The sequence below is a fragment of the Ictidomys tridecemlineatus genome, chromosome 8 (assembly GCF_052094955.1).
Source record: "Ictidomys tridecemlineatus isolate mIctTri1 chromosome 8, mIctTri1.hap1, whole genome shotgun sequence".
Lineage (NCBI taxonomy): Eukaryota > Metazoa > Chordata > Mammalia > Rodentia > Sciuridae > Ictidomys > Ictidomys tridecemlineatus.
In genome coordinates, this window is record NC_135484.1 from 85,137,178 (window position 1) to 85,160,814 (window position 23,637).

At 35.5% G+C, this 23,637-nt stretch overlaps 1 protein-coding gene across 3 annotated transcripts in view; it reads right to left on the bottom strand.

The window, feature by feature from the left end:
* Nucleotides 1-23,637, bottom strand: part of Kcnq5 (potassium voltage-gated channel subfamily Q member 5) — a 521,076-nt gene that overhangs the window by 419,277 nt on the left and 78,162 nt on the right. Inside the window, exon 2 of one of the 3 annotated variants that reach the window (XM_078019727.1) lies at nucleotides 20,421-20,587. The exons of the other annotated variants lie outside the window; for them this stretch is intronic. Coding sequence (XP_077875853.1) covers nucleotides 20,421-20,524 — 104 coding nt within the window. The 5' untranslated portion in view covers nucleotides 20,525-20,587. The remainder of the gene's footprint in view (nucleotides 1-20,420; nucleotides 20,588-23,637) is intronic. 3 annotated transcript variants of the gene reach the window in all.

Below are 23,637 nucleotides of genomic sequence, written 5' to 3' on the forward strand. Positions count from 1 at the left end.
ATGAGCAGCAACCATTCAACATTAAGAGGAATAATTATTTTAAGAGAAATACTGGGAAGTCAATTATTATAACAATGCTTTTGACCCAGTAACCCAGTCCTGGAAATACAAAATTGTATCCAAATGATCTAATGGTGTCTAAAGTTGTTGTAGTCTATGATGTGTAAATTGTAATTCCAACCACCAATTTTGCTGGTCTCTATATGCCTATGAATGGAATGACTGATACTGGATATCAAAAAGGGAGATTCTAAACCAGAGCACAGCTAAAAGTTTCAAACATCAAATGGAATCAGCTATAATTATTAGACTTGATTAAAGTTTTATGTTTTAAGCCATTTAGAAAGTGCTTTAAATATGAATATCTTATGATAATATTTGACTATTCATATTTGAAGTGAACTAATTTATGGAGCAAGCTATGACAATTTAATATTCACTTAAATATCACTTTTCAGTCTTGAACTTGAGAAAGACATCAAAGTATTGCAAAGCCCCTTTGCAATCAAACTTCCAGTCCTCCCTCCTCATTTTGACTATCATTATTATTATCTTTTAACCCAGAGGTGATTAACGACTGAGCAACATTCTCAGCTCTTTTTTTTTTTTAATTTTTTTTATTTTGAGACAGGGTCCCTCTAAGTTTCTGAGGCTGGCCAGGAACACTTGCGATCCTCCTGTCTCAGCCTCCTGAGCACAGCTGGGACTACAGGCATGCACCACCACACCCAACCATTAATTTTAAAAATATCAACAAAATCTAATCTTATGTGTGACTGAGTTCTCCTCTATTGATCTCTTTCTGCCTTCATTCCCTTTCCAATCTAACCATCTTATTGCCCAAACCAACAAGTCTTTGTCCTTTCTTCAGACACATTTGGAAGAATTTCAACCACAGGAAAATCAGATTACCCACTCATCTATGCTGTACATGAATTATGGAGCCCTAATGCAGAAAATGATACAAACACCTAGAATAGAGGAACTACAAATTTGAAGTCTCCAACCTCACAATCTGTTCCTACTTAGTTGTCACCTTAATTAACATTAGAAACTGTTGGAAATCACAGTGGCTGTCCTTGCTGCTCCCTCTGTACCAAAGCCTCTTGGTGATGCCTATCCAGGTTTCCTTCCCACCCCTGACACTGAAAAGATCTGTTCCTCCTTCCTTCAAGGTTTCTCCATATGCTCTAAATTCCTCTTCTGACTTCTCGAAGCTCACTTCAATATTGCCTCTCTCTCCTGTATTACCTTCCTCTGTGTCTCTCTCTTTCTCATCAGCATTTAAGCTTGGCTAAGACTCTTCCCTTTTAAAAGGTGGATACAAAGTCTTGCTTCTCCCTAATCCAATGAGCATCACTGCTTGAAAGCATTTTATATTTATCCTCCTCAGTGCTCATTCATTCCTCATCACTACCTTTCAACCAAAGCTATCTTACATTGGTCCTCCCTGTTGTTTTTGTGGTGAAATTCAGTCCATATGTTGGTCCTTAATTTATTTGATACCTGTAGTATTTGAAATGTCTTCCTCAATTTCTGCAATATTGTTCTCATCTAGTTTTACTCCACTTATTTTGGGTTCTTTCTCTGTCTCCTTTATTCATTCACCCTCTTCATGCTGAGTGTCATGTTCTTCAGAGTTCTGTCCTCTTTTTATTCTATACACTCACCCTGGCTGAGTCACAGCATGGCATAATTCCTTTATCCAGTCCAGATATTTTCCCCAAGTTCAAACTCTCGATAGTCCCATGTGGATGTCTAAGTAGCACCTTAAATTTATCTTTCAGAAACTGAACAAACCTTATCTACCATACAAAAATCTACCTCACTTCCTGTTTTTCAGATCTCTGTGAATAATCATGCATCTCACATAGGTAAATAGAACAGAAACTAGGGCATCTCCCTCTTTATTTTTTCCATTTTCTTCCCTACTGATTCGGTCAGCTCCAAGTCTATAGATTCCTCCCTCCTAAGGACTTGTCACTGCCCACTCTGCATTGTTCAAACCCTCAACATTTCTTGCCTGGGCCAAATGTGCCTCTTTACCACCCTTTCTTTGGATATTGCTGATCTACAACTCATTCTCACCAATGTCTCTGTGAGGATCTGAGCACATCACTTCCTACATCCAGTCCTCCAAGTCCTTCCCTAAAGAATAATATAAAAGTTAATTAGTGGCACAAGTAGCTTCATGATCTAGTCCTAGAGGCTTCCTGTCCACTCTCATCTCTTCAGTCACTCCCAGTTGGGAATGTATAAAGAGCCGGGAAAGCTCATAAATGAAAGAGTTCTCTTTCATTTCTAAGACTTCACTTGTGCTGTGTTCTTGTTGGGCAGGCTTTCTATAATACCCAGTGAGTTCTATCCTCCTACCATCTCTTTCCCTCCCCACATATGCATCCAATCCATACTGTATCCTGCAACAAGTCCTATGGGGCTCAGCTCAGTTTTCACCTCCTGATATAACTCTCCTACCCAGTTTTAGTCAGGTGCCTCTTGTATGTATCCCCTCTCACCTTGTGCTCACCTCTGTCAAATCACTCATCACCTTGCCCTAGAAGTACTTCTTTATCTATCTCCCATGCTAGATTGTACATCACTCAAGGAAAGAACTATATCTTAATCTACTTTGTTGACCCTGTAAAAGTATGTCTTTTGTGGGATTGAATTTGCACACCTTACTGAGTTTCCTCAGTTCTGAGGAAGAAAAGAACATGTAATTTATTACTCTTGAAAACATTTTTACATTGAGAAACTACAAAATAAAAGCAGTGATTTCTCCCCCCCATTTTTTTAATTAGTGCATTTATAGTTGGATAGACTGACAAAATTTGTTGTTACATATTTGTACATGCGCACAATACACAATATATTATTTAACCAAAATCACTCCCCAGCACTTCCCTGATCCCTCTCTACCTCCTACCTTTTGGTTGCTTTCTTCTACTGATTTCCCTTTGATTGTCATGAGACCTATCCCCATCTTTCTTTTCCTTTTTCCTTTTTAGCTTCTATATATGTGATAAAATCTAAGACCCTTAACCTTCTGAATTGGACTTATTTCACTTAGTATAATGGTCTCTAATTCCATCCATTTTCCTGCAAGTGACATAATTTCATTTTTATTTATGCCTGAATAAAATCTCCTTGTGTATATATACTACATTTTCTTTATGCATTTGTTTGTTGATGAACAAACACCTAAACTGGTTTCATAGTTTGGTTATTGGGGATTGTGCTGCTATAAACATGAATATGCATATATCACTGTAGTAGGATGACTTTAAGTCTTTAGGATAGATACTGAGAAGTGGCACAGCTGGGTCATATGTTGGTTCCATTCCTAGTCGTTTGAGAAACCTCCAGAGCAAAGTGGTGATTTACAACTAAAGTTTTTCTGAGCAACAGAATGTCTTAAAAGATCCAAAGACATGAAAAATAATTGAACTGTACTCACTTTATTTATTTTCCCATTTTCCCCTTGTTATCCTTATTTCTTGTCAACACACTTGAGAAGAAAATGAAAAAAAAGATGTTTACTCCTTATGTCAAGGAATATAAGTTGCCTTCCTGAAGTTCATTCTCACCTTCTTTCTTACTATCAGAATCTCTATACCACTATGAGCAGCACCTAGAATAATTTAAGAAGGAGGAGTAAAAAAGAGGGAGATCTCTGAAAAACCATTAGAAGAGGGTTGGCTTAGCTTGTTTGTTTATGCTATTAATTTGTTTCAGCTTCTTATACATTTTGTATATTAACCCCTGATCAGCTGTATGGTTTACAAATATTTTCTCACAATCTGTTGGGTTGTCTCTTCATTCTATTAGTTGTTTCCTTTGCTGTGCAGAATCATCAGGAAAATACAAATCAAAACCACAATGAGATATTACCTGTTAAAACAGTCATTATCAAAATTGGAAATGATAAGGGTTGGTAAGGGCATAAAAAAAAAGAGAAACCTCATATAATTTGGTAGGAACGTAAAGTGTTATAACCATGTTGTAAAGTAATATGGAGTTTCCTCAAACACTGAAAATAGAATTCCTATACGATCTAGCAATGTCAATACTGAGTATGTATCCAAAAGAATTATTAAGGAAATATAAGCACTTCCTTGATCAATTCAACACTATTCCCAAAACCAAGATATGGAAGCAACCTAAATGACAACGGAATACTAAACAGTTGTGAATAAGAGGAGGAAATTCCCTCATCTGCAGCAATATGGATGGAACTGAAAGACATTATGCTAAGTGAAAAAAGCCAGTCACAGAAAGACAAATACTGTGTTATCTCACTTACATGTACAATGTAAAAAAAAAATAATAATAATCTCGTAGAAGTAGAGAGGTGGTTACCAAAAGTTGGGAGAGGGGAAGGGACAAAATGAGGACAGGGAAGATGTTGATCAAAGAGCACAAGTTTCAGTTAGAAGAAAAATGTTTTAGAGATGTATTGCACTGCACGGTGACCACCATATATAGATCAAAACATTACTTTATGCCCTATATATGCATAAATATTGTCAATTAGAAACAAATAGGGTAACTTTTAAAACGTTTTTTACCATGTTTGATTTTATGCATCTACTCTGCTTTTTGCTGTGCCAGGATGTCTCATGTAGCTCCTGATTCAAAGACGACTGAAGGAGGTGCAGAGGATCTACATGCAATTTTCAACTTAAAGCCAATCCCCACTGAGTGCAACCTAAATCGCCAGCCAACCCCAAACAACCTGTGAGGAAGAAACAAATACTTCCTGAATGGTCCTCGGGTTTATGTAAATCTGTTAAGCATTATTATTGGGACAACAGCTAACTAACATACCAATCCAGGAATCTGAAGAATTATTGAGGAATAGCAGTTGTTAGATATTGACTCCAACTTATTTTGGAGGCATTTTTTGGAAACCATTTCTATTCAACTAATGTATCTACAAAAGTTTAAAAAGATCTAGAAAAACTATGAACTAAAGGGACTACCCACAGAGAATCATGGGAGCATTCTCTGGGAGGGAGGTATGTTGAATACATAAATACAACCATAATTGGATTTCATATGAAAACATTTTATTTAGTATTAAGAGTAATGTTTAGGGGGCTGAGGTGGTGGCTCAGTGGTAGAGTGCTCGCCTAGCATGCATGAGCACTGGGTTCGATCCTCAGCACCACATAAAAACAAACTAATGTATCCACCTAAAACTAAAGATACATAAATAAATAAATATTAAAAAAGAGTAATGTTTAGATATTATGAAATGAAAATTTTACATAAACTGGAAGCCATTACCTCAGAGATGGGCTCAACATTTTCTGCAATTTTTATTTCCCCATAAATTTCGATCAAGATGAAAAGGAGAAATCTCTATTCTATGAGCTAAAAGTAATTCTATGTGAGATATTATCGCTCAGAACAAAGCACACTGCTCATCCATCCTGCATCCATGGCAGGTCACACCAGGACCCTGTTGTGCCACCTAGGAAATATGGTTTACCACAGTTAAGTATTAGTGGTTACATTGGCTCCATCTCAAGAAAACATTTCAGTTTAAGTATTCAATTATTACACTGTAGTAGTTAATCAACTGACTTCTATTTTTTTTTTAAATCACTTTCCTGAAGGTCACAACTAAGTGTAATCTGAGGAGTTTATTTTTTTATAAACATGCCTCAGAACCTAAGGTCTCCCTTCATGTCTTCTCCGGCTTTTCGCATCCTCCCTCTGTTTTACTTTTTACAGTGTTCCTTCATTCTACAAAAGAGCAGTACAGGTTAAAATGGAGAAATTATGTTATATGCATTCATTAATATGTCTAAACAACCCCACTATTATGCAAAATGACAATGCACTAATACAAGTGTTAAAAAGAGAGCACTGAATTTTCTTTGTATTTGTTCAATAACATTTCATAATCTATTGTACATTCATACATTTTCCTAATCATCCAATCATCTGCCTATGTTTGTCATTTGAGTCACCTTTGACAAGAATTTAAAAGGCGTTTTGTTTATATTTAACATTAAACTTTATGAAAGGAAGTCATTTATTGTTCAATGGTATTCAGTGGATTAGATAAATGGAAATATGAGAATGTGGCAATATTAAAAATAAAATTTTATCTATAGTTAGTCATACCTGTTATTCTGATACACTTATAGTATCACTTATTCCTGTCAGTTAATTTATTTTTTTACCAAAGTTCAAGTCTTTTTCTTACATTATGTGAGATGAGAATTTTTATAATAGAATGGATTTTTTTGAGAGTCAGGAATTCTGGGCAACTATGCTAAGAAAGCTATGGCTATGATTCATCCCTTTGGGTTATATAGTAAACTATGTGATAAAGGCATGGTTGGTTTCACAGATTATTTTCACTGTAAAATTCAAATATCCTCTTCCAAAATGGAGCTTTGTAATAAGAAAAAAAAATAGATGGTATTGTCTTTGGTGATTAAAATAATTCATTTTTATTTTTAATTGACAAATAATTGTATATATTTGTGGGATATAATGTGATGTTTTGAGACATTTTTACATTGTGGGGATGGAAAATCAGCAAGTTAAAAAACCTGTCACTCCACATACATAATGATTTTTTGTGGTGAAAATATTTAAATCTTCTCTTTTAGCATATGTTCTACTCTTTAGAATATACAGTGAATTGTTACAGCAATAAATCACTAAATTTTATTCTCTTCTTGAATAAGCAAAACTTTACACTCACCTGATCAACCTGCCCATTCCCATGCTACCTCCCCAACCCACCTCTGGTAATCACCATTCGGTTTACTTTCTACTTCTATGATTTTTTAAAATTTCAATTTGTTATATATAACAAAAGAATGCATTATAATTCATTTTACATATATAGAGCACAATTTTTCATATCTCTGGTTGTACACAAAGTAGAGTCACATCCTTCATGTCTTCATATATATACTTAGGGTAATAATAACCATTGCAATCCACCATCTTTCCTACCCCTGTGCCCCTTCCTTTCCCCTTTGCACTATCTAGAGTTTATTTAATCCTCTCATCTCTCCCACTCTCCGCAGCATATTGTGAATCAGCATTCTTAAATCAGAGAAATCATTCGTCGTTTGGTTTTTGGGGATTGGCTAATTTCACTTAGCATTATATTCTCCAGCTTCATCCATTTACCTGCAAATACCATGATTTTATTCTCTTTTAATGATGAATAATATTCCATTGTGTATATATACCACATTTAAAAATAATTCTTTAAGGACATTTTTTTCTTTCCATACTTATTAGAGAAAAGTCATGCCATACCACATATGCTACTTTTATATTTTATTGAAAAATTTCAAAATAGCAATTAATATGATTAATAAGTTTTTAAGAAAATTATTGTTGTTTCAATGTCATTAAATGTATCAAAAATTTATAGATTTAATACATACATATATTCTAAAATTCTCTCTAAATGTTTATGAGAAAGATAAAATATAGTATAATTTAATGTCATTTTGTCACCAGATTTTAATTTGTTAATGCATTAAAATGTCTATTTGAATTATGGAATTTCTAAAAATTAATTATGTTTGCATGAAAAATAGGGAAAATTATAAGAAAAAATACATCCTGTGGGAGGGAAAGAATAGATGTTCAGTGGTGCTCAGTGGATTAGATAAAGGGAAATGAAGGGAAGGGATGGGGAATAGGAATAGGAAAAACAATGGAATGAATCTTACATTACTTTCCTATGTACATATATCTCAATATACCACAATGAATCTCCATATCATGTACATCTACAAGACTGGGATCCTAATTAGAGTAAGATATACTCCATTTTTGTATAAATATGTCAAAATTGACTCTACTGTCATGTATAACTAATTTAAAAATACATCTTTACTTTAGAATATAATAAATCATTTTTAGTATATTCTTTAAGATTGATTGTTAATTTCATTGTAGATGTGTCAGTGCATTAACTATTGTATTGAGTTGTTTATATTGTTTTCCATCTCTAATGCAATCAGGTTATAAGGTAAAATATAACTTGTATTTCTGCACTGAGTTTACAAATAAGCTAAACAATATATTTTCTATTTGATTTCAAATGTCTGATTTTAGTTGAGGGAGACCCACAGTGAGAGAGCACATTTTGCACAAACATGAGCTATTGCTTATTCATGAGTAAAGTCACATGTCACCAAGTCTATAAAGTAGCATGAGCTTCAGTGTGCAATGACTCTTACTTCTCTGTCATGCATGGCATTCATGCACGATGGCCATGGAGGAACAAAGGGCATAAATCTCTCAACAGAACAAATGAGTTCTCCATTTCTAATACTAAAGACATCTGTGATGTACATCTGAGTCTAAGTCAGAATGTCTCCTCAGAGAAAAATGAACAATTTTCGAATGCATTGAGCTACTCGACAGTTTCTAGCCTACAACCGCTGTGATTGCCTTTTTTTGTATTCTAGAAAGAATACCAAAAGAATATTCTATCGCAACAGGTCACAGGGGAAATTCTCAGTTACCTTTCAGGTAAATTTAGTTCTCTACATTACTGATAAAATTATTTCTTTGAATAAAAGAAGCCAAAAGAAAAAGAAGAGAAGGTAATCTTTCTTTGCTTTAAGTGTAATAATAAAGGGTAAATTCCAAGGCATCAATTTATTATATACAAGTATTTGTTTTCTTTTTCTCATAGGTATTATATTGATTTTTGCCTTCCTCTTTTCTAATGATAAAAGTAGTAATTACTGACAGTTTTTGCTAGCATTCTTGTATCATGTGACCATGATCGCATGTAGCTATTTTATATGGCTTAAAAATGAATGATTCAAAGTCTCTAAAATAATTAGAGCGTCAACCACAGAGAAAACATCTACATAAAATATAGAAACATCTTTAGAGATAAAAGACTTACAAATAAGCCCAAGTTTCTAAATAAGAAAGCATGTCAGAAGTAACTCAATTATTTAAAAATCATATTACAACGTTAGCAGACAAAGGAAGTGCAGAAGATATAACAGACCTTAATTTTAGCATAGGAGCTCATGAAATCTCATTTGAAAAATGAATTCAAATTAGCTGTGATAGGAGAGCTCTCATCTGCACCAAAATAGCATGAAGGGTTGTAAGAGAAGGTAATGATTAATGGCAATGTATTGAATCACAGATTTTTTTTTGCAAAAATTCTTCCAAAATCCAATATTTCAAAAGTACTTTAAATACCCAACTTTTCATACAACTACCTGAGATGGAAGAGAGGACAGAAGGGAGGGAGGGAGGAGGAAAGGAGGGAGAAGACAGACAACCAGGCCCAGGCAGCCTTTATGTGTTTCCTACACAGTTTTTTTTTTTTTTGAGAGAGAGAGAGTGAGAATTTTTTAATATTTATTTTTTAGTTTTTGGTGGACACAACATCTTTATTTTATTTTTATGTGGTGCTGAGGATCGAACCCAGTGCCCCGAGCATACCAGGCGAGCGCACTACCGTTTGAGCCACATCCCCAGCCCCACCACACAGTTTAGTAGTGTGAGTACTACTCCAACAGCAAACCCTAAAAGCCTAAGAGATTCATACCCTACAACAAATGTAATGTCCTTACTAATCATACCAAGAATTCAAGGACATAATAACATGGTACAGATGAAAGACATGGAGTAAGCAAAAGTTTTAGGAAACAGATTCAGAAGCGTAAATGGACGCACTAATTCACATAGGAGTCCTTCCCTGGAAGGTTTGTCATCTCTTATTTTATGTACAATCTGCAAATGCCATGTAAAATATGATGATCCATTCCATGGCAGGTTAGAAGCAGCAAATGTACCAGAAGGTTAAGAGAAGTGTGCACTATAAAGGCAATGCAGGAGGTAAAAAAAACTATTCAAAGCTAACACAATGCCCCAACAGCAAAATGTGTGAAGTTTCCCACTAAAGGACAAAGGGTAGGGTGATAAGGAGCGCTGCCTTCTGTGTGGACAGGCGAAGATAATATTTCTAATGCTGACTCAACATTTACTGATTTACCACCAGAGTTTAGCTACATATCAGGTATGGGAAGGATCAGGATGAACAGAAGAAATTCTCACCAAATCCTTCAGGAGTCTGGGATACTGGAGATAGACTCTGGATGTATGGCATCAAGCCAGGATGCTTTGAGTCTGGAGCGTCAGTCCTTGAGTAAGTGCCTTAAGAGATCCAGAAAACTGCTGCTGACATTAGGGTATTCTGTAGATGTTGCCAATAGCGGAACAAAGTGATGTCCAATTCCTGAGGAGCTACTTGAGGGAGACAAGAGAGGAACCTGAGAGAGGAACTTGAGAGCCACCCACAAAGAGCCTATTGGGCTACCATTGCCCAAAACAGATGGCACCTTCACAGAGAAGGATCTCGAAGTAGGAGGCACCAAAGTTATAACTTTAAAAGTGGATGGCCCTGGCTGGAGTCCCACAGAGGTGGCTTTGAATCCTAGTTTAACTTGAACATTCTATACTCAGGTTTTTCACTAGTAAAATCTCTTCATCATCTCATTGTTCTTATAATTGAATGAGATGTTACTCACATGTAGCTGGACAGTGGCTAATTGAGAATCATTTGTTTTATTATTACTTATGAAATCTGAGATGCAATCAGAGGAATCCATGAGAGGGTCTTCTGAGTGGAGGAAGTAGCAGGTAAAATGGAACCACAAGGATGCCGAATGTCTTGACATATCTCTGCCTCTACTGACCCCCTCAATGCACACTGTGTTCATCTTTCAAACTACTCCTCAATGTGAAAACAGAATAACACTTTTCCATCAGAACACTTGGCATAGTAGGGGTCTAAGCATCCAAGTAGGAGTTCGCATTCCTGCCGATTCAGGGCAGGATTACAATTTTTTACATCTAGATTGCATGTTCTAAGGAAATAGAGTTCTGTCTTATTCATCATTTTTCGTCCCACATATCCTAACAAATAGGAGATGCTCAGTCAATAGTTATTCAACCAGAGAATAAATAAATGCCCAACAAACACCCTTCTCTGATCCCCATAGCATTTTTTTCCAATGAAAGCATTTTAATTCAACCATGTTTGAACTATTTCTTAGGAGTTATTTTTAGAAAACAAAGCTAGAATTTTTCACATTTCAATTCAAAAAGAGCAACTGATAAAATGTGAGCACATACAAAGCCAGGACTAAAATGGGACTTTTATTGGGGAGAGAGGAGAAATTGTCATTCTGTTTAGTCCTTTTTCTCAGCTTCACAAATATGCAAAAGGATTTCAGATAAGACCATAAGAAGGAGCAGGAGGGAAGAGTCTCAAGACCTGGCTTACCTCCCAAATCTGCAAGTAGAAAGCAAGATAAAGAGAAGGCAGCTGCTGCTTAATGCCACCAACTGCTGATGGAAAACAGGCAGGCAGAGCACTTGCCCCCGAAAAGGACCAGGCACACATTCAGAACGTGATTAACTATTCGTACCCTCGTAGAGATCAATTTGGAAGAAATCTCTTACAAGAACATGGCTCTCTAAAGGAATTTAGAAAAAGTGTGTTTCTCAGAAGAGCCACTCATGGCAAATTTTAAACAACATAAGACAAAAAGGAAAGGGCTCTTCACAGCTTCTTTCCAAACTCAATTCATAAAGATGCAAGGGTGCTTCACATATGAGGTATTGTATATGCTTTGGTGTGGTCACGGAGCATGAAAGGCAGGCACATATAAAGTACAATCCTTGTCGTCAGAGAGATACACAACTAGTGATGAGCAATGTGACTTTGACTGGGAGGAGTCATTTGAGGTCATGCTGGGGGAGACTCCAAGGCAGGATTCCCACTACTGTTGGTGCTACTGTGTTCTAAAACCTGAGTGAATAATAAACAAATGGCTTTTTAAAAATAAATGAAAGGACTTGAGCTTCCACCTGTAGCCTCCCTACTCTGATCTCTGAGATGGAAACCAGGTGCCTGCACAGTTGTTGTTTTGCGTTGATAGCTACACCCCCCCCAAAAGCTTGTGGGAAAAGTTTTGAGTTATCGCAGCTAAGGGTGGGGGAGTTGGAAACCAGGTACCTGAATCAGCTGCAGAACCGCGCTGGTACCCACGCCCACCATTGATGGGTTTAAGGGTTGATGGGATTTTCCAATAGGTGGGAGGGAAAAGGAGGGAGAAGGAGAATTGCATGGAAGATGGAAGGAGACCCTCATCGTCATACAGAATACATGTATGATGTTGTGAGGAGAAAAAAAAAAAGAAGTGTGTCACATTAGATTGGGTAGAGAGAAGTGATGGGAGGGGAGGGGAGGGAAGGGGGCATAGTAAGGGCAGCAGAATAAAATAGGCATTATTACTGCTGTATGTATATAGGTGACTGTATGACCAATGTGACTCTGCAACCTGTATAATCAGAAAAATGAGAAATTATATCCCGTTTGATTCAAATGTAAGAATTGTCAAGATCATTGTACTGTCATGTGTAGCTAATAAAAAAAGATATTAGATACATTTGCTCACATTAGGAATATGATGAGAATGAAATAAAATAAATGAAATAAAAAATGAAATTTTGAAATATCTCTTGAGTGTTATGAATCTTTTTCATGCTTTTGTGAAAACTCATTCAAGAGTACAAACAAAAGTATTTACTAAATTTTTATTTCTGTGGTTTAGATGAATGGTAAAAAATCTATAGGCAGCCTCACAGAGAGGAATTTTTAAGTAATGACTTAATTGATGTTGTTCCTATTACCCTTTGAATATGTAGTTAATGCTAAAACCAACAGCTCCCAAGCCTACTGTCTTTATTAAAGATGAACCCCTAAATAGGTACTGATACTTCACAGATATTATATTCTTTTTTTTTGAGAGAGAGAGAGAGAGAGAGAGAGAGAGAGAGAGAATATTTTAATATTTTTTTTTAGTTTTCGGCGGATACAGCATCTTTGTTTGTATGTGGTGCTGAGGATCAAACCCGGGCTGCACGCATGCCAGGTGAGCGCGCTACCGCTTGAGCTACATCCACAGCCCAGCATATTATATTCTTAAAGCACATATCATCCAAAAAAATTCTCCTATGTTATTTAATAACTCCTGGGAAATCTAGGAGTTTCTAGGGTGGTCAACTATTCCTCTTAACAGTCCATTTACAATATCAGTAAAAGAATATTAGGTATTAGGCATCCAACTTGTCTAGATCTGCTCAAATCTGGATAATCAGTACTTCCTGCTATGACATAGTTACGGGAGCTCATCAAATTATGCCAGTGAGACTCCACCACACAGAGACCATTACTCACATTTGGTCAATAATCAGAAACAATGCTCACAATTATTCATAGGATCTTTGAGAATCATTGTCATTCTCCCCTACAGAATGCAAAGCCCACAGGAGTTCTGTTTTGTGTAGTGTTATTTTCCCAGTCCCTAGAACACTCTTTTACATGTAGTATGTGCCTACTAAACATTGCAATAATCAAATGCACAAAGGGATTTAAGTTGCTGCTTTGAGATGGCACTGGGATAACAGTGGTTGAAGTGGAAAGAGGTCTATGTGTCACTTATGAATAACCCTACAATCTGTTCTCTGAAGGTTGCTTTTGTTAAAATGCAATTTTCTCTCCTCTCAACAAAGTTGAACACTTCTCTCAAATTTCAGGAAATCTAAACAGGATTGGGTGAGTGTCTGACACCTAATATCCACTTAACAGTCAGTAATTAAACACCTACTATATACAGCTAGTGAAGCAAACAGATGTGGACTTATTCATGACATCAAGATATGAAAATAAAGTTAATCCTGTGGCTTAGATCAGTCTTTACAAATATGACACCCCAGATCAACTGGTTAAAAAGAAAACAAGCTTATGATGAAGTTAGCAATTAAAGATCAAGGAAAGCCCCTAAAACAGGGATTTATCCACTGCTTTCATGTCTACAAAAGCCAAATGAATACTCCACCAAATTACCTTAAAACAAAATAGAAAAATTTCAAATGTCTCCTTGATGCTAAGAATAGTTTTCATATTACCATAGTAGTTCATTCAAAATCAATGGGTACAACCAATAACACCACACATACCATAGCCTACATGTATCATGAAACAGTTACTTTGTGAGATTATACATTTATTCTCATAAAAAGTCATTTAAATATTTCAAAATCACATTTTAATTTTCTTCAAAACTGTATTCTGTTCTTTTGAATAAATTTAAAGGATGGATTTCATTTCTAGGGTGCTGTAACGTTCATTTGGAGTCCTTTATGATAAATAATATAAATAATCAAGATGGACAACAACATTTGGGCTAAGAATAAGACACAGCTATAACATCTTAGGAGTTTTTATGTGGTTCATAATTTGATCGGAAGGACAAATCCAAAACAAGAGTTTGATGGGCTAGAGATGGACCTCAGAGTCTTGCATATGCTAGGCAAGTGCTCTATCACTGAGCTACACTTTCAGAATATCTTTGAATAATACCAATACCATTTGAACAACTGGAAATTTTATTAGGTTGGTCATTGTCAAGATAAATCCCCATTGTCTAATTTAAAAGTATGTGCTCTAGGATCTCAGTATTTTGTACTTACCATTTAAAGATACATTTCTAAAGAATAATCTTATTTCATCAAATTATTATTATATTATTTTTATCTCCTAAAGAAATCACATGTAAGATGTTGCCAAAAAAACTCTACATTTTGAAAAGAAACATAATTTTAATGATAGTACTAAAATACACTACAAGCAGATACCATATGCCAAAATGTAAAACACAATGGAAACTATATCTTCTAGATGGTCTAACAGGAAGGAAGATTTGATCCATTTGATCTCATCTGTGTCTTTAAATTTAATGTAGTAATACTTGGGCCAAAGTTAAGTCTTTATATCATTTTCTTTAAGCTGGAAGTCTTTTCTTCCAAATAGGTATATATAGTTTGTTATGTAATTTGTTTATATCAAATCTCAGATAGCACATCTCCTTGATGTTTAATATCATTTGTATATTCCTTAGAAAATAATTTTCTTTTTTAGGTGACATTTACAGAATTATAGTAATCAATTATTAAAAATATGATAATGTTGTCTTCAAATAGGTGCTTATCTGTTACAAAGGATTTGTATTAAAAAGAAGGTCAGAAAGGATATGGTAAGTTCAGGAGCACAAAAGTTTTGAGAACAAATGTGTGTGAGAACATTAAAAGGAGCTTATCACCTGTCCATGGTACAAACCAGTTCCCATAAAACTAAAAATGTTAAGATCTCAAATATATGTTCAAAATTTTACACATAATTTAAAAAGTAATTATATCCTAAAAATCAATCACAAAATTTTAAGTTTTGATATATATACTGGAAAAAGTCATTTAGATGTGAGATTTCTTAACACAGATAAAAAATAAGATGATGTTAGAAGATTGAGATATTGTGAAATAATTATTCTTTTCAAGAACATTGTTAGCATATAGAATATCACTAGAACTTTATGCTGTTAGATTATTAGCCTACCATCATTAAAATATAACAGTATTTTATAAACCAAATGTTATTTAAAGATACTTTATAAATGTAATCTTATGACTTTTAAAAATTTAAATGTTTTTACTATATTTCAAAGTAAATTACATATCTGTCCTTTTTAAGTTTTAATGAGGAACCAAAGATGTTCAATGTTATATGAAGGCAGGAGCTGACTTCAATCAAGTTTAGAATTGGCTCCTTCTGCTCCTGTCTCGGTTTTCAACCTACATATCATGAACTTTTCTGAATCTCCTTACCAAGAAAGTCTTTGTAATAATCAAAAGACAAAAATTTTTATTAAGAATATACACACAGTGTACAAGGCTCTGTAACTGTGCTTAAGAGCCAAAGTTTGTCAGGCCCAGAGATTTGGGAAGTGTGTTGCACCATGAACATACTCTGGCACATGGCCACACTGTGCACCACAATCCACCAAGTGAGCTCTTCAGTGATCTCATTGCAGGGTTAGGGATTGGAGTTAATCCTCCACACCTACCCTGTAATGACCTGCCTGAAACTAGCTCCTCTAGAGATGAATCACACTTACCTCAGTCCAGTTAAAGAAATAGTCACTAGCAAATAATCTTGCAAGTGTTACTTTGTAATAAAACACATTTAAATATCAAATTTGGCCCCAATAGAAAGACAACTATTTAAAGATAGGGACAAATATTTAGTCAGATTGCATGATTTTTAAATTCTTGCCTACATTTAAAAAATTCCATCCAGTTTACAAAAGAAAAAAATTAAACCACTAATCTGGTCACTGAGACTGCATTTTTCCTCATTGAAACGTTGACTTTTTGTTTGCCCATTTCCTTGTTATCTCCTGTTAGAAAACTATTTCTAGCATTAATTTGTTTATTCTAAATCTGATGGCAAAAAAATCTATCAGAATTATGCCTAGACTCCCTGGTGCCCATGAATATGATTCTCAGGATATTAAGGAGAAATAGAGTTTTTGCTATTTTTGAACTGACTTGACATTAGCAGTTATCATTTAGAAACTGATGGAAATTAGCCAGTATAAGAAGGAATTCTGAAATGTAGCAGTTGACAATTAAACTCTGAGTCTGATGGTCATTAGTGAAAGCACAGTAGCTCTCAAACAATACCCAAGGCAACCACTATCCATAAATATCCATAAAAAGATATTTTCATGTCCTTTTGTAACCCACACTATATTAAGCATGGAATACACAAGTGACTGCTCCTGAGCTGTATCAGAGAGAAAAGGAAAGCAAAGCATTTAATGATATTACATGACTGTGCTATGAAGTGGTTTTTTTTTCAGTTTAGTGGAGGATTCATTTCCATTTTGAACTCCAAGGAGGGTGTGAACCTTCCTACCAAATGTGCTGCAGAAAACTCCCTCCTTGTTATAGATCAGAGACAGAGGACTTCAGAGAGAAAAACAGCAAAACAACTATATAGCATTGCATAACCATGGCTTGCACTTCATAGAACATACTGAAGGGAATCTGGAAACTCCTTAGAAATGCAGTCATGGGTATGACCTGGATACCTCAAACAGGTAATTAGGTAGAGATTAAGACTTAGTAATAAGAGGCCTTAAAGACAACAACAACAAAAATTCACTCAGAGCATCTCTCTAAGGCACTTAAAATCTATTCCACAGAAGTAAATGATCTCATGGAGGAATAAATGGAGTCAATAAGCAAACAGAAAGGCTTAATTCTGCCTAGGGTAGCAGAGTGAGGGCTCATAGGTAAGCTGACACTTGAGCTGGACTTCCAAGAATAAAAGTGATTTTTTTGTGTGTACAGAAAAAGGGAAGTTCATTCCAGTTAGGGGGATGAGAAGAAAACAGGAACAACCTAGGATGAAGCGCATATCTCTCTGGAAAGGACACAGTAGGTGTCTACAGAACATTTGTGTTTAGGATTTTGAGAATGGTCTGAGATGAAGATAATAAAGTAAGTGGATTCACACATAATGGTCTGGGAATATCGGGGTTAAGTTTTCTTCTGCTGGAGACAAAAAGTCTTTGAACAACTTTGAGAAGGGCATTGACATAAGCCTATCAAATCTCTGCACTACTGTGTAAGACAAGAAGCCCTATGTGGACTTGAAGTATTTATTGCTTAGGCCTAGAATAGACACATAAAAGAGACTTGCTTATTGATCAGTGAACATCACATTGACTAATTATCATATCATTGTAACAAATCTTGGCTGACAATATGGAATACTAACTGGACGAAAGACAGGTTGAAAGCATCAGAAAGGGAAGTCACCTTGTGAACCAAGACAAGTAGCTTGGAAGGTAGATAGAAACACATTGTATAAGCAGAACTAACAGAATTTGGCAACTCTTTGGACATGTGATGGAGAGGAGAGAAAAGAATTTTGTAACTCAAATGAGCAGGTGAAAGTGACACGTCCCTCAAAGATAAGGATAAGCCTTGAGGAGGAACTGATGTCAAGGTTTGAGGTGAAAAAAAGGAAAAATTAAAGAACTGCATTTCAAATACTTTGAGTTTGAAGTACCTGTTTGACTTTCATGTGGAAACATCCAATCTGAGGCTGGAGCAAGTCAGCTAGAGATTAGCAAGCAAAGATGTTTGTTTGGCTTTGACTTGTTTTCAGGAGCTGCATCTCCAACTAAATTGCAAACCCAATCAACATTTTTATATTTACCTCTTGCCATCAGACTTTAAGCATCTATTCATTTATTTGTTCTATAAATATTACTGAGCACCTACAATATGTCAGGCATCATTTTGGGTCCAGGGAGATAGCAAATGAGAAGAGACGGTATTCCAGTTCTCATGCAGATTATCTTGCAAGGGAAGACTTACCAAAGCCAAATAAGTAATAAACATGTAATAAAATATCAAGTAGAATAACTTCGTTGAAGAAAAATATGGAAAGGAGGGAGAGGAAGTAGTATTCTTTAAACTAAATATTTATGGTACAATTGAGGTTTAAACCAAGGACTAATTAATGGCTCTTCTCCTAGTGTCTCCACTGCAGATAATAGTATCTAAAACCCCAAGTGGATTATCTGTCTCAAGGAAAAGGCCATTCAGATGAGAGAGACTGGCAGGACTTTTTAGTAAACACCCTTAATCTCTAGGTTGAGAGCTGTGACCCCAATTTATTTATAAGATAAGCATGCTCATGAGTGTGCAGAACAGTCTCCAGAAGGACCCACAGCTGTGCTGCAAGGCAGAGAACCATATGAGAACAACCAGGGTTAGACAATTTACATTCAAAACCTTGAGAATTAATTACAGTCCTTACCAGAAAATCATTTTTTCTTTTAATCAGTTCATCTGTTTTTTAAAAGAAAAACAGTTATAAGGGTGGCAAAATAAGATTATTTTTTACTTTTCAGCAAGATCTTAATTATGATTTATTGTGTAGTTATACACAAAGTTAATTCAGGTGCCAAAACGCAGGGAAGCACAGAGTTAAGTGAAAGGACAGGAGAGGAAAATAAAACGTTGCCTTTTTGTCCAGAGAGAATACTCCAAGTGAACTTGCCAAGAAAAACGATCGGTATTCTATTAGTTGAGCACATTTTTTCCAACTGTCACTGAAACCATAATTTAATACAAAGAATGATGATGTAATTATGTATGCACCCATGCTGGGAATGTGTCAGAGATGTGTTTTCAAAGGTAGTTCCAAATGGCTATTATGTGAATAAATCTTACACACAAGAAATCACATCTTCCTAGACTCAAAGATTGACAACTCTGATAAACAGGTTCAAGTGTTTTAAAGCCCATCTAGCTGTTAGGATTCAGAAGTGTTCATTCATGTGCTAGGCTTGCTGCTGTATGTCACTCACTCGAAAGGACAAATTCTCCTTTCTCAAAACATTCTTTCTCTGGCTTTCCAAATATCAGAATGTAATGCTTTCTTTCTCTAACTGCTCCTTTGCTGTTCCTCTGTAAGCTCATTCCTTTTTACCCAGCCTATAAATGTTGACATCCCCCCAGTTCATTCTAAGTCTGCTTCTTTCTCCATATCAAGCCCTCTTTAGGTAGTTGTTTCATTCGTTTGTTCATTCATTCATTCATTCAACAAATAGGTATAGAATAAATGCCTTCTGTATGTCAGCATTGTTCCATGCATTTGGGCTAAATCTGTGAACAAAACATTAAATTCCTGTCTATGAAGAATTTATACTGTAGCAGGCTTTGATGACTAAAATATACTTTTAGCTCCCAAGTTTGTATCCTTAGTCTCAATCTGTTCTCTGAGTTCCAGATTCTCCACTTGGAGGTTTCAGATGCACTTCAAATTTACTGTGTTCCAAATGGAACTGATCAGGTGGCAGGTAAAATTATAAGTAGTGTTCTTCACCTCAAAAATGACATCGACTTCCTTCTATTTGAAAAAAAAAAAAAACAGATGTGGGAGCAATCCCTCTTCTGCCAGCTTCATTCATAGTTACCAATCCATTCTGATCCAATTCCACCACCATCATCTCTATCTAGATTGCTTCAGCTCTCTGAACTCACTTCTTTTCTACTCCAATTCTTCACAGCCAGAAGATGTTTTTAAAATGCAAATATGATCCTGTCAACCCCTTTAGGCTAATGAACAAAACCCTTCACAGAGCCCATCAAGCCTGACAGGACTTGGCTTCCTTAACCTCTTTCATCTTTCCACATGCTGCCCTCACGATTACTCTTCAGTTTTAGACAAAAGTTTTTCTTTTGAATTCTCAAATATGCTGAACACTTTCCAAATGTAGACCCTATACACATGCTCTTCCCTTAAACTTCTTTACATGCGATTAGCTCCCATTTAACCTTTAGTTTTCAGCCAAAAGGTCACCTCCTCAGAGATATTATACTTGTCTGCTATTGGTGTCACAACAATAATAACAAAAAACAAACAAAAATCAGTCTGGGTGCCCCCCAAAAGCACACATTTATTTTCTCACAGTTCTGGAGGCTGGGAGTCCAAGATCAAGGTGCAGATAGGATTAGTCTCTCTTGAGGCCTCTTTCTTTGATTTGCAGATGACCCTCCTGTCACTGGTCCTCATGTAGCTTCTTCTATATATAAACACATCCTCCACACCTCTTCTCTTTAGAAGCAGGGACCAGTCCTATTGGATTAGGGCGCTACCATTACAACCTTATAACTTCATTTAACATCCTATATCCAAATATACTCACATTGGGAATTAAATGAATTTTTAAATTTTTTTTTTTTTTGTGGGGGAGACACACTTCATTCCAAAAGAGAACCTTTCCCTAGCTTCCCAGGTGAGGGAGGGTATAATCCCTGTTATCTTTTCTCTTAACATCCAGTGTTTGTTGCTGTGCAGTCTCCTGAGTTTGTAATAATCAACAGTATTTACCATGGATAAGATCTGGACCCTTCCTACTTCTATGATCTAATCTCCTTCCATTCTTACCCTCACTCACTTCATTTCTCTTGCTAATGTGCCAACATGTCAGGTATTTCCTGCCTCTTCTCTGGGCAGGACAAGAGCTTTTCAATCAGGTCTACGTTCAAATATCACCCCTTGGTGAGGCCTTCCCCAACCACTGTGTCTTCAAACATATTATCCTAAATACTAAAACTGTCTACATGTCCTTGCACGGTTTTATTTTTCTTCACAGTATCCCATGCCATGATAATTTCTACTGTTTTTGTATTTGCATATCACCTTATCTGCTACCAGAATAAAAGCCCATCTCAATGGGTTCAGGCAGTGTGTCTTACAAGTCTAGACCAGATCCAGAACTCAGGGAGCACTCAATGCTTATTTTTTTGAATGAATTAACAAATGTGTTTATTTGTATGATTAGTCGGTTCCTATTTGTTTGCTTCACCAGATTCTAATTTCATAGCACAAGAAGAATGTCTGGTTTGCTCATCAGTGCCAGGCACATAAGACCTAGTGTCAAATACATAGTATGGTTTCAGTGAATATTTGCTGAATGAATTTTTCAAAAAAGCAAAAGTAGTGAAAGTTTATAGAAAACATCTTGAAATAATTTGCAGAACATGAAGAGAAGTTGTAGCATTTCTAGCTATTTCACAATTCATTTTGGTTTAGCAGGGGTACGCCCTCAGTTTAAGCATATTTTTTTTCTGGGCCAAATCTCTGTTAGGGACCATAAAACTGCCATCAAAGTGCTATGAAAATTATAGGAGAGACAGAATAACAGTATTTTTATTTCTAGAAATATTTCCCCTTCAAGGACCAAGTGTAATCCCAGATTATTATTTATATGGGTGATACTGAAGTTCACCAATGAATGGGATACCAGGACCAAATTATTTGAATGTTTTGTGTAGATTGAAATAAATGTGTTAAAAACAAAGCAATAAAAGCACAAATTTGGAAAGCTTCCTACCCTAAACTAAATATTACTAAGAAAGTAGATGTTTTTATGCCTATTATTATTATTAAAGAATCTTAAAAATAAGGAAAACTAATCAATATTATAATTAATTTATTATTTGGTATTGGTCAAAAAGAGATGCAATTCAATTAAAACTGTGTATGTTACATTTGCATCCTTACAGAATTGTGTTTGTTCTCTTCCAAAGACCCTCACAGGAATCTGAGTACTTGTTGAAAAGTGCATGAACCAAAAGGTAAAAATACCTATTGCCTTTTCATTTATTTCTCAACCTAGAGAAAAGGGGGAAAAGTATTTGCTTTATTAAACAAATTAGCTCAAATATAACTTTTTTTTTCTTTTTGCCAAAGGGTAAAATTCCAAATTAGTTCTTATCTTTAAGAACATATAAAAGAAGTTTCAAATTTTTTCCAAATTTTTTCTCTATTTCTTTCCATTTCATGTCTTAATACATACAAAATATGCCTTAATATGAACAACTATTTGGGAAAAAATAAAATACATAAATGTTTTGTCATTTAGTTGTAATTAGAATTTAAGTAAATACATTGGCAACAAAACAAAACCACAACCTTAGAGCAGGCAGTTGTATGAATAAGAAAGAGTAAAGACTGAAGAACAACCCAGATTATAGAGTAAATTTAGCAAGAACAGATCACAGGATTAAGGTGGTCCCTCTATGTTTTGACAAATACAGTACAGAGTTAGTTTGAATTTTTTCTGTTGGAAGCCAAATGCAGGTTTAAAGAACTAAGTTTTCAAATCACATCTAGCTATCTCTGGAACATTTTTCTGATCTTCCTTAAGAAGAAAGAGAGAAGAAGGAGGAGAAGGAGGAGGAAGATGAGAGGGGGAGGGGGAGGGGAGGGGAAAAGAAAGGGTTGGGGAAAGAATGGGGAAGAGGAAGAGGAGAAGGAGAAGATCTTCCATTGCTTACACTCAAATTCCACATCCATTTAAGCAGGATTTCTTAACCTTGGTACTCTTGACATTTTGGAGGTTGGGGATAACTGTCCCGTTGTGAGGCTGCCCTGTGCACTGGCAGACGGTTACCTTTAGTAGCATCGATGGTTTCTGTTCACTAGATGCCAGTAGAAACTCATTTGCAGTTCTGATAATCAAAAATGTCTTCAAATATTGCCAAATGTGCCCTGGGGGAGTCAAAATCATTCCTAACTGAGAACCATTGACATATAATTTTCGTAATGATCTTTGTAATCTACTAATTTAATGTGCATTACTGAGCACCTGTGTCTCTTTGTGTTCTATGTGGGCAGCAACAGAAGACTAAGTCATGGATTCTTCTCTTAAAAAGAAGGGTCCAACAATGTATAAATAAAAAGGAGTCCATGGTAAGTAACAATATTATCAGACTACAATGGAAGACCTTATCAATGAATCTAAATGTCCCCTATTGATAATAGATATTTCAGTGATTCAGAGACTGTCCAGAGTAGTGAGGAGCCCTTAGCAGTTGGACCACAGATGATGGGAATAATTAAGAATTAAGGATGGGAATTATATTTTTAGAACTGACGAAAGAGAAATGGAGGAGAAGATATGAATCTTTTAAAATTTTTTTCTATTTTAATTTATTTTTTTAGTATTTCATTATAGATATGCATAATATCGGTGTTCATTTTGATGTAATTATTCAAACACAGAATAGGATTTGCTCCAGTTTAATCCCCAATACCTCCCTTTTCTTTCCCTTCCTCTTTCCCTATTCCCCTTCCTCTACTCCTACTAGTCTTCCTTCTCTTTATTCATCATTATTTAA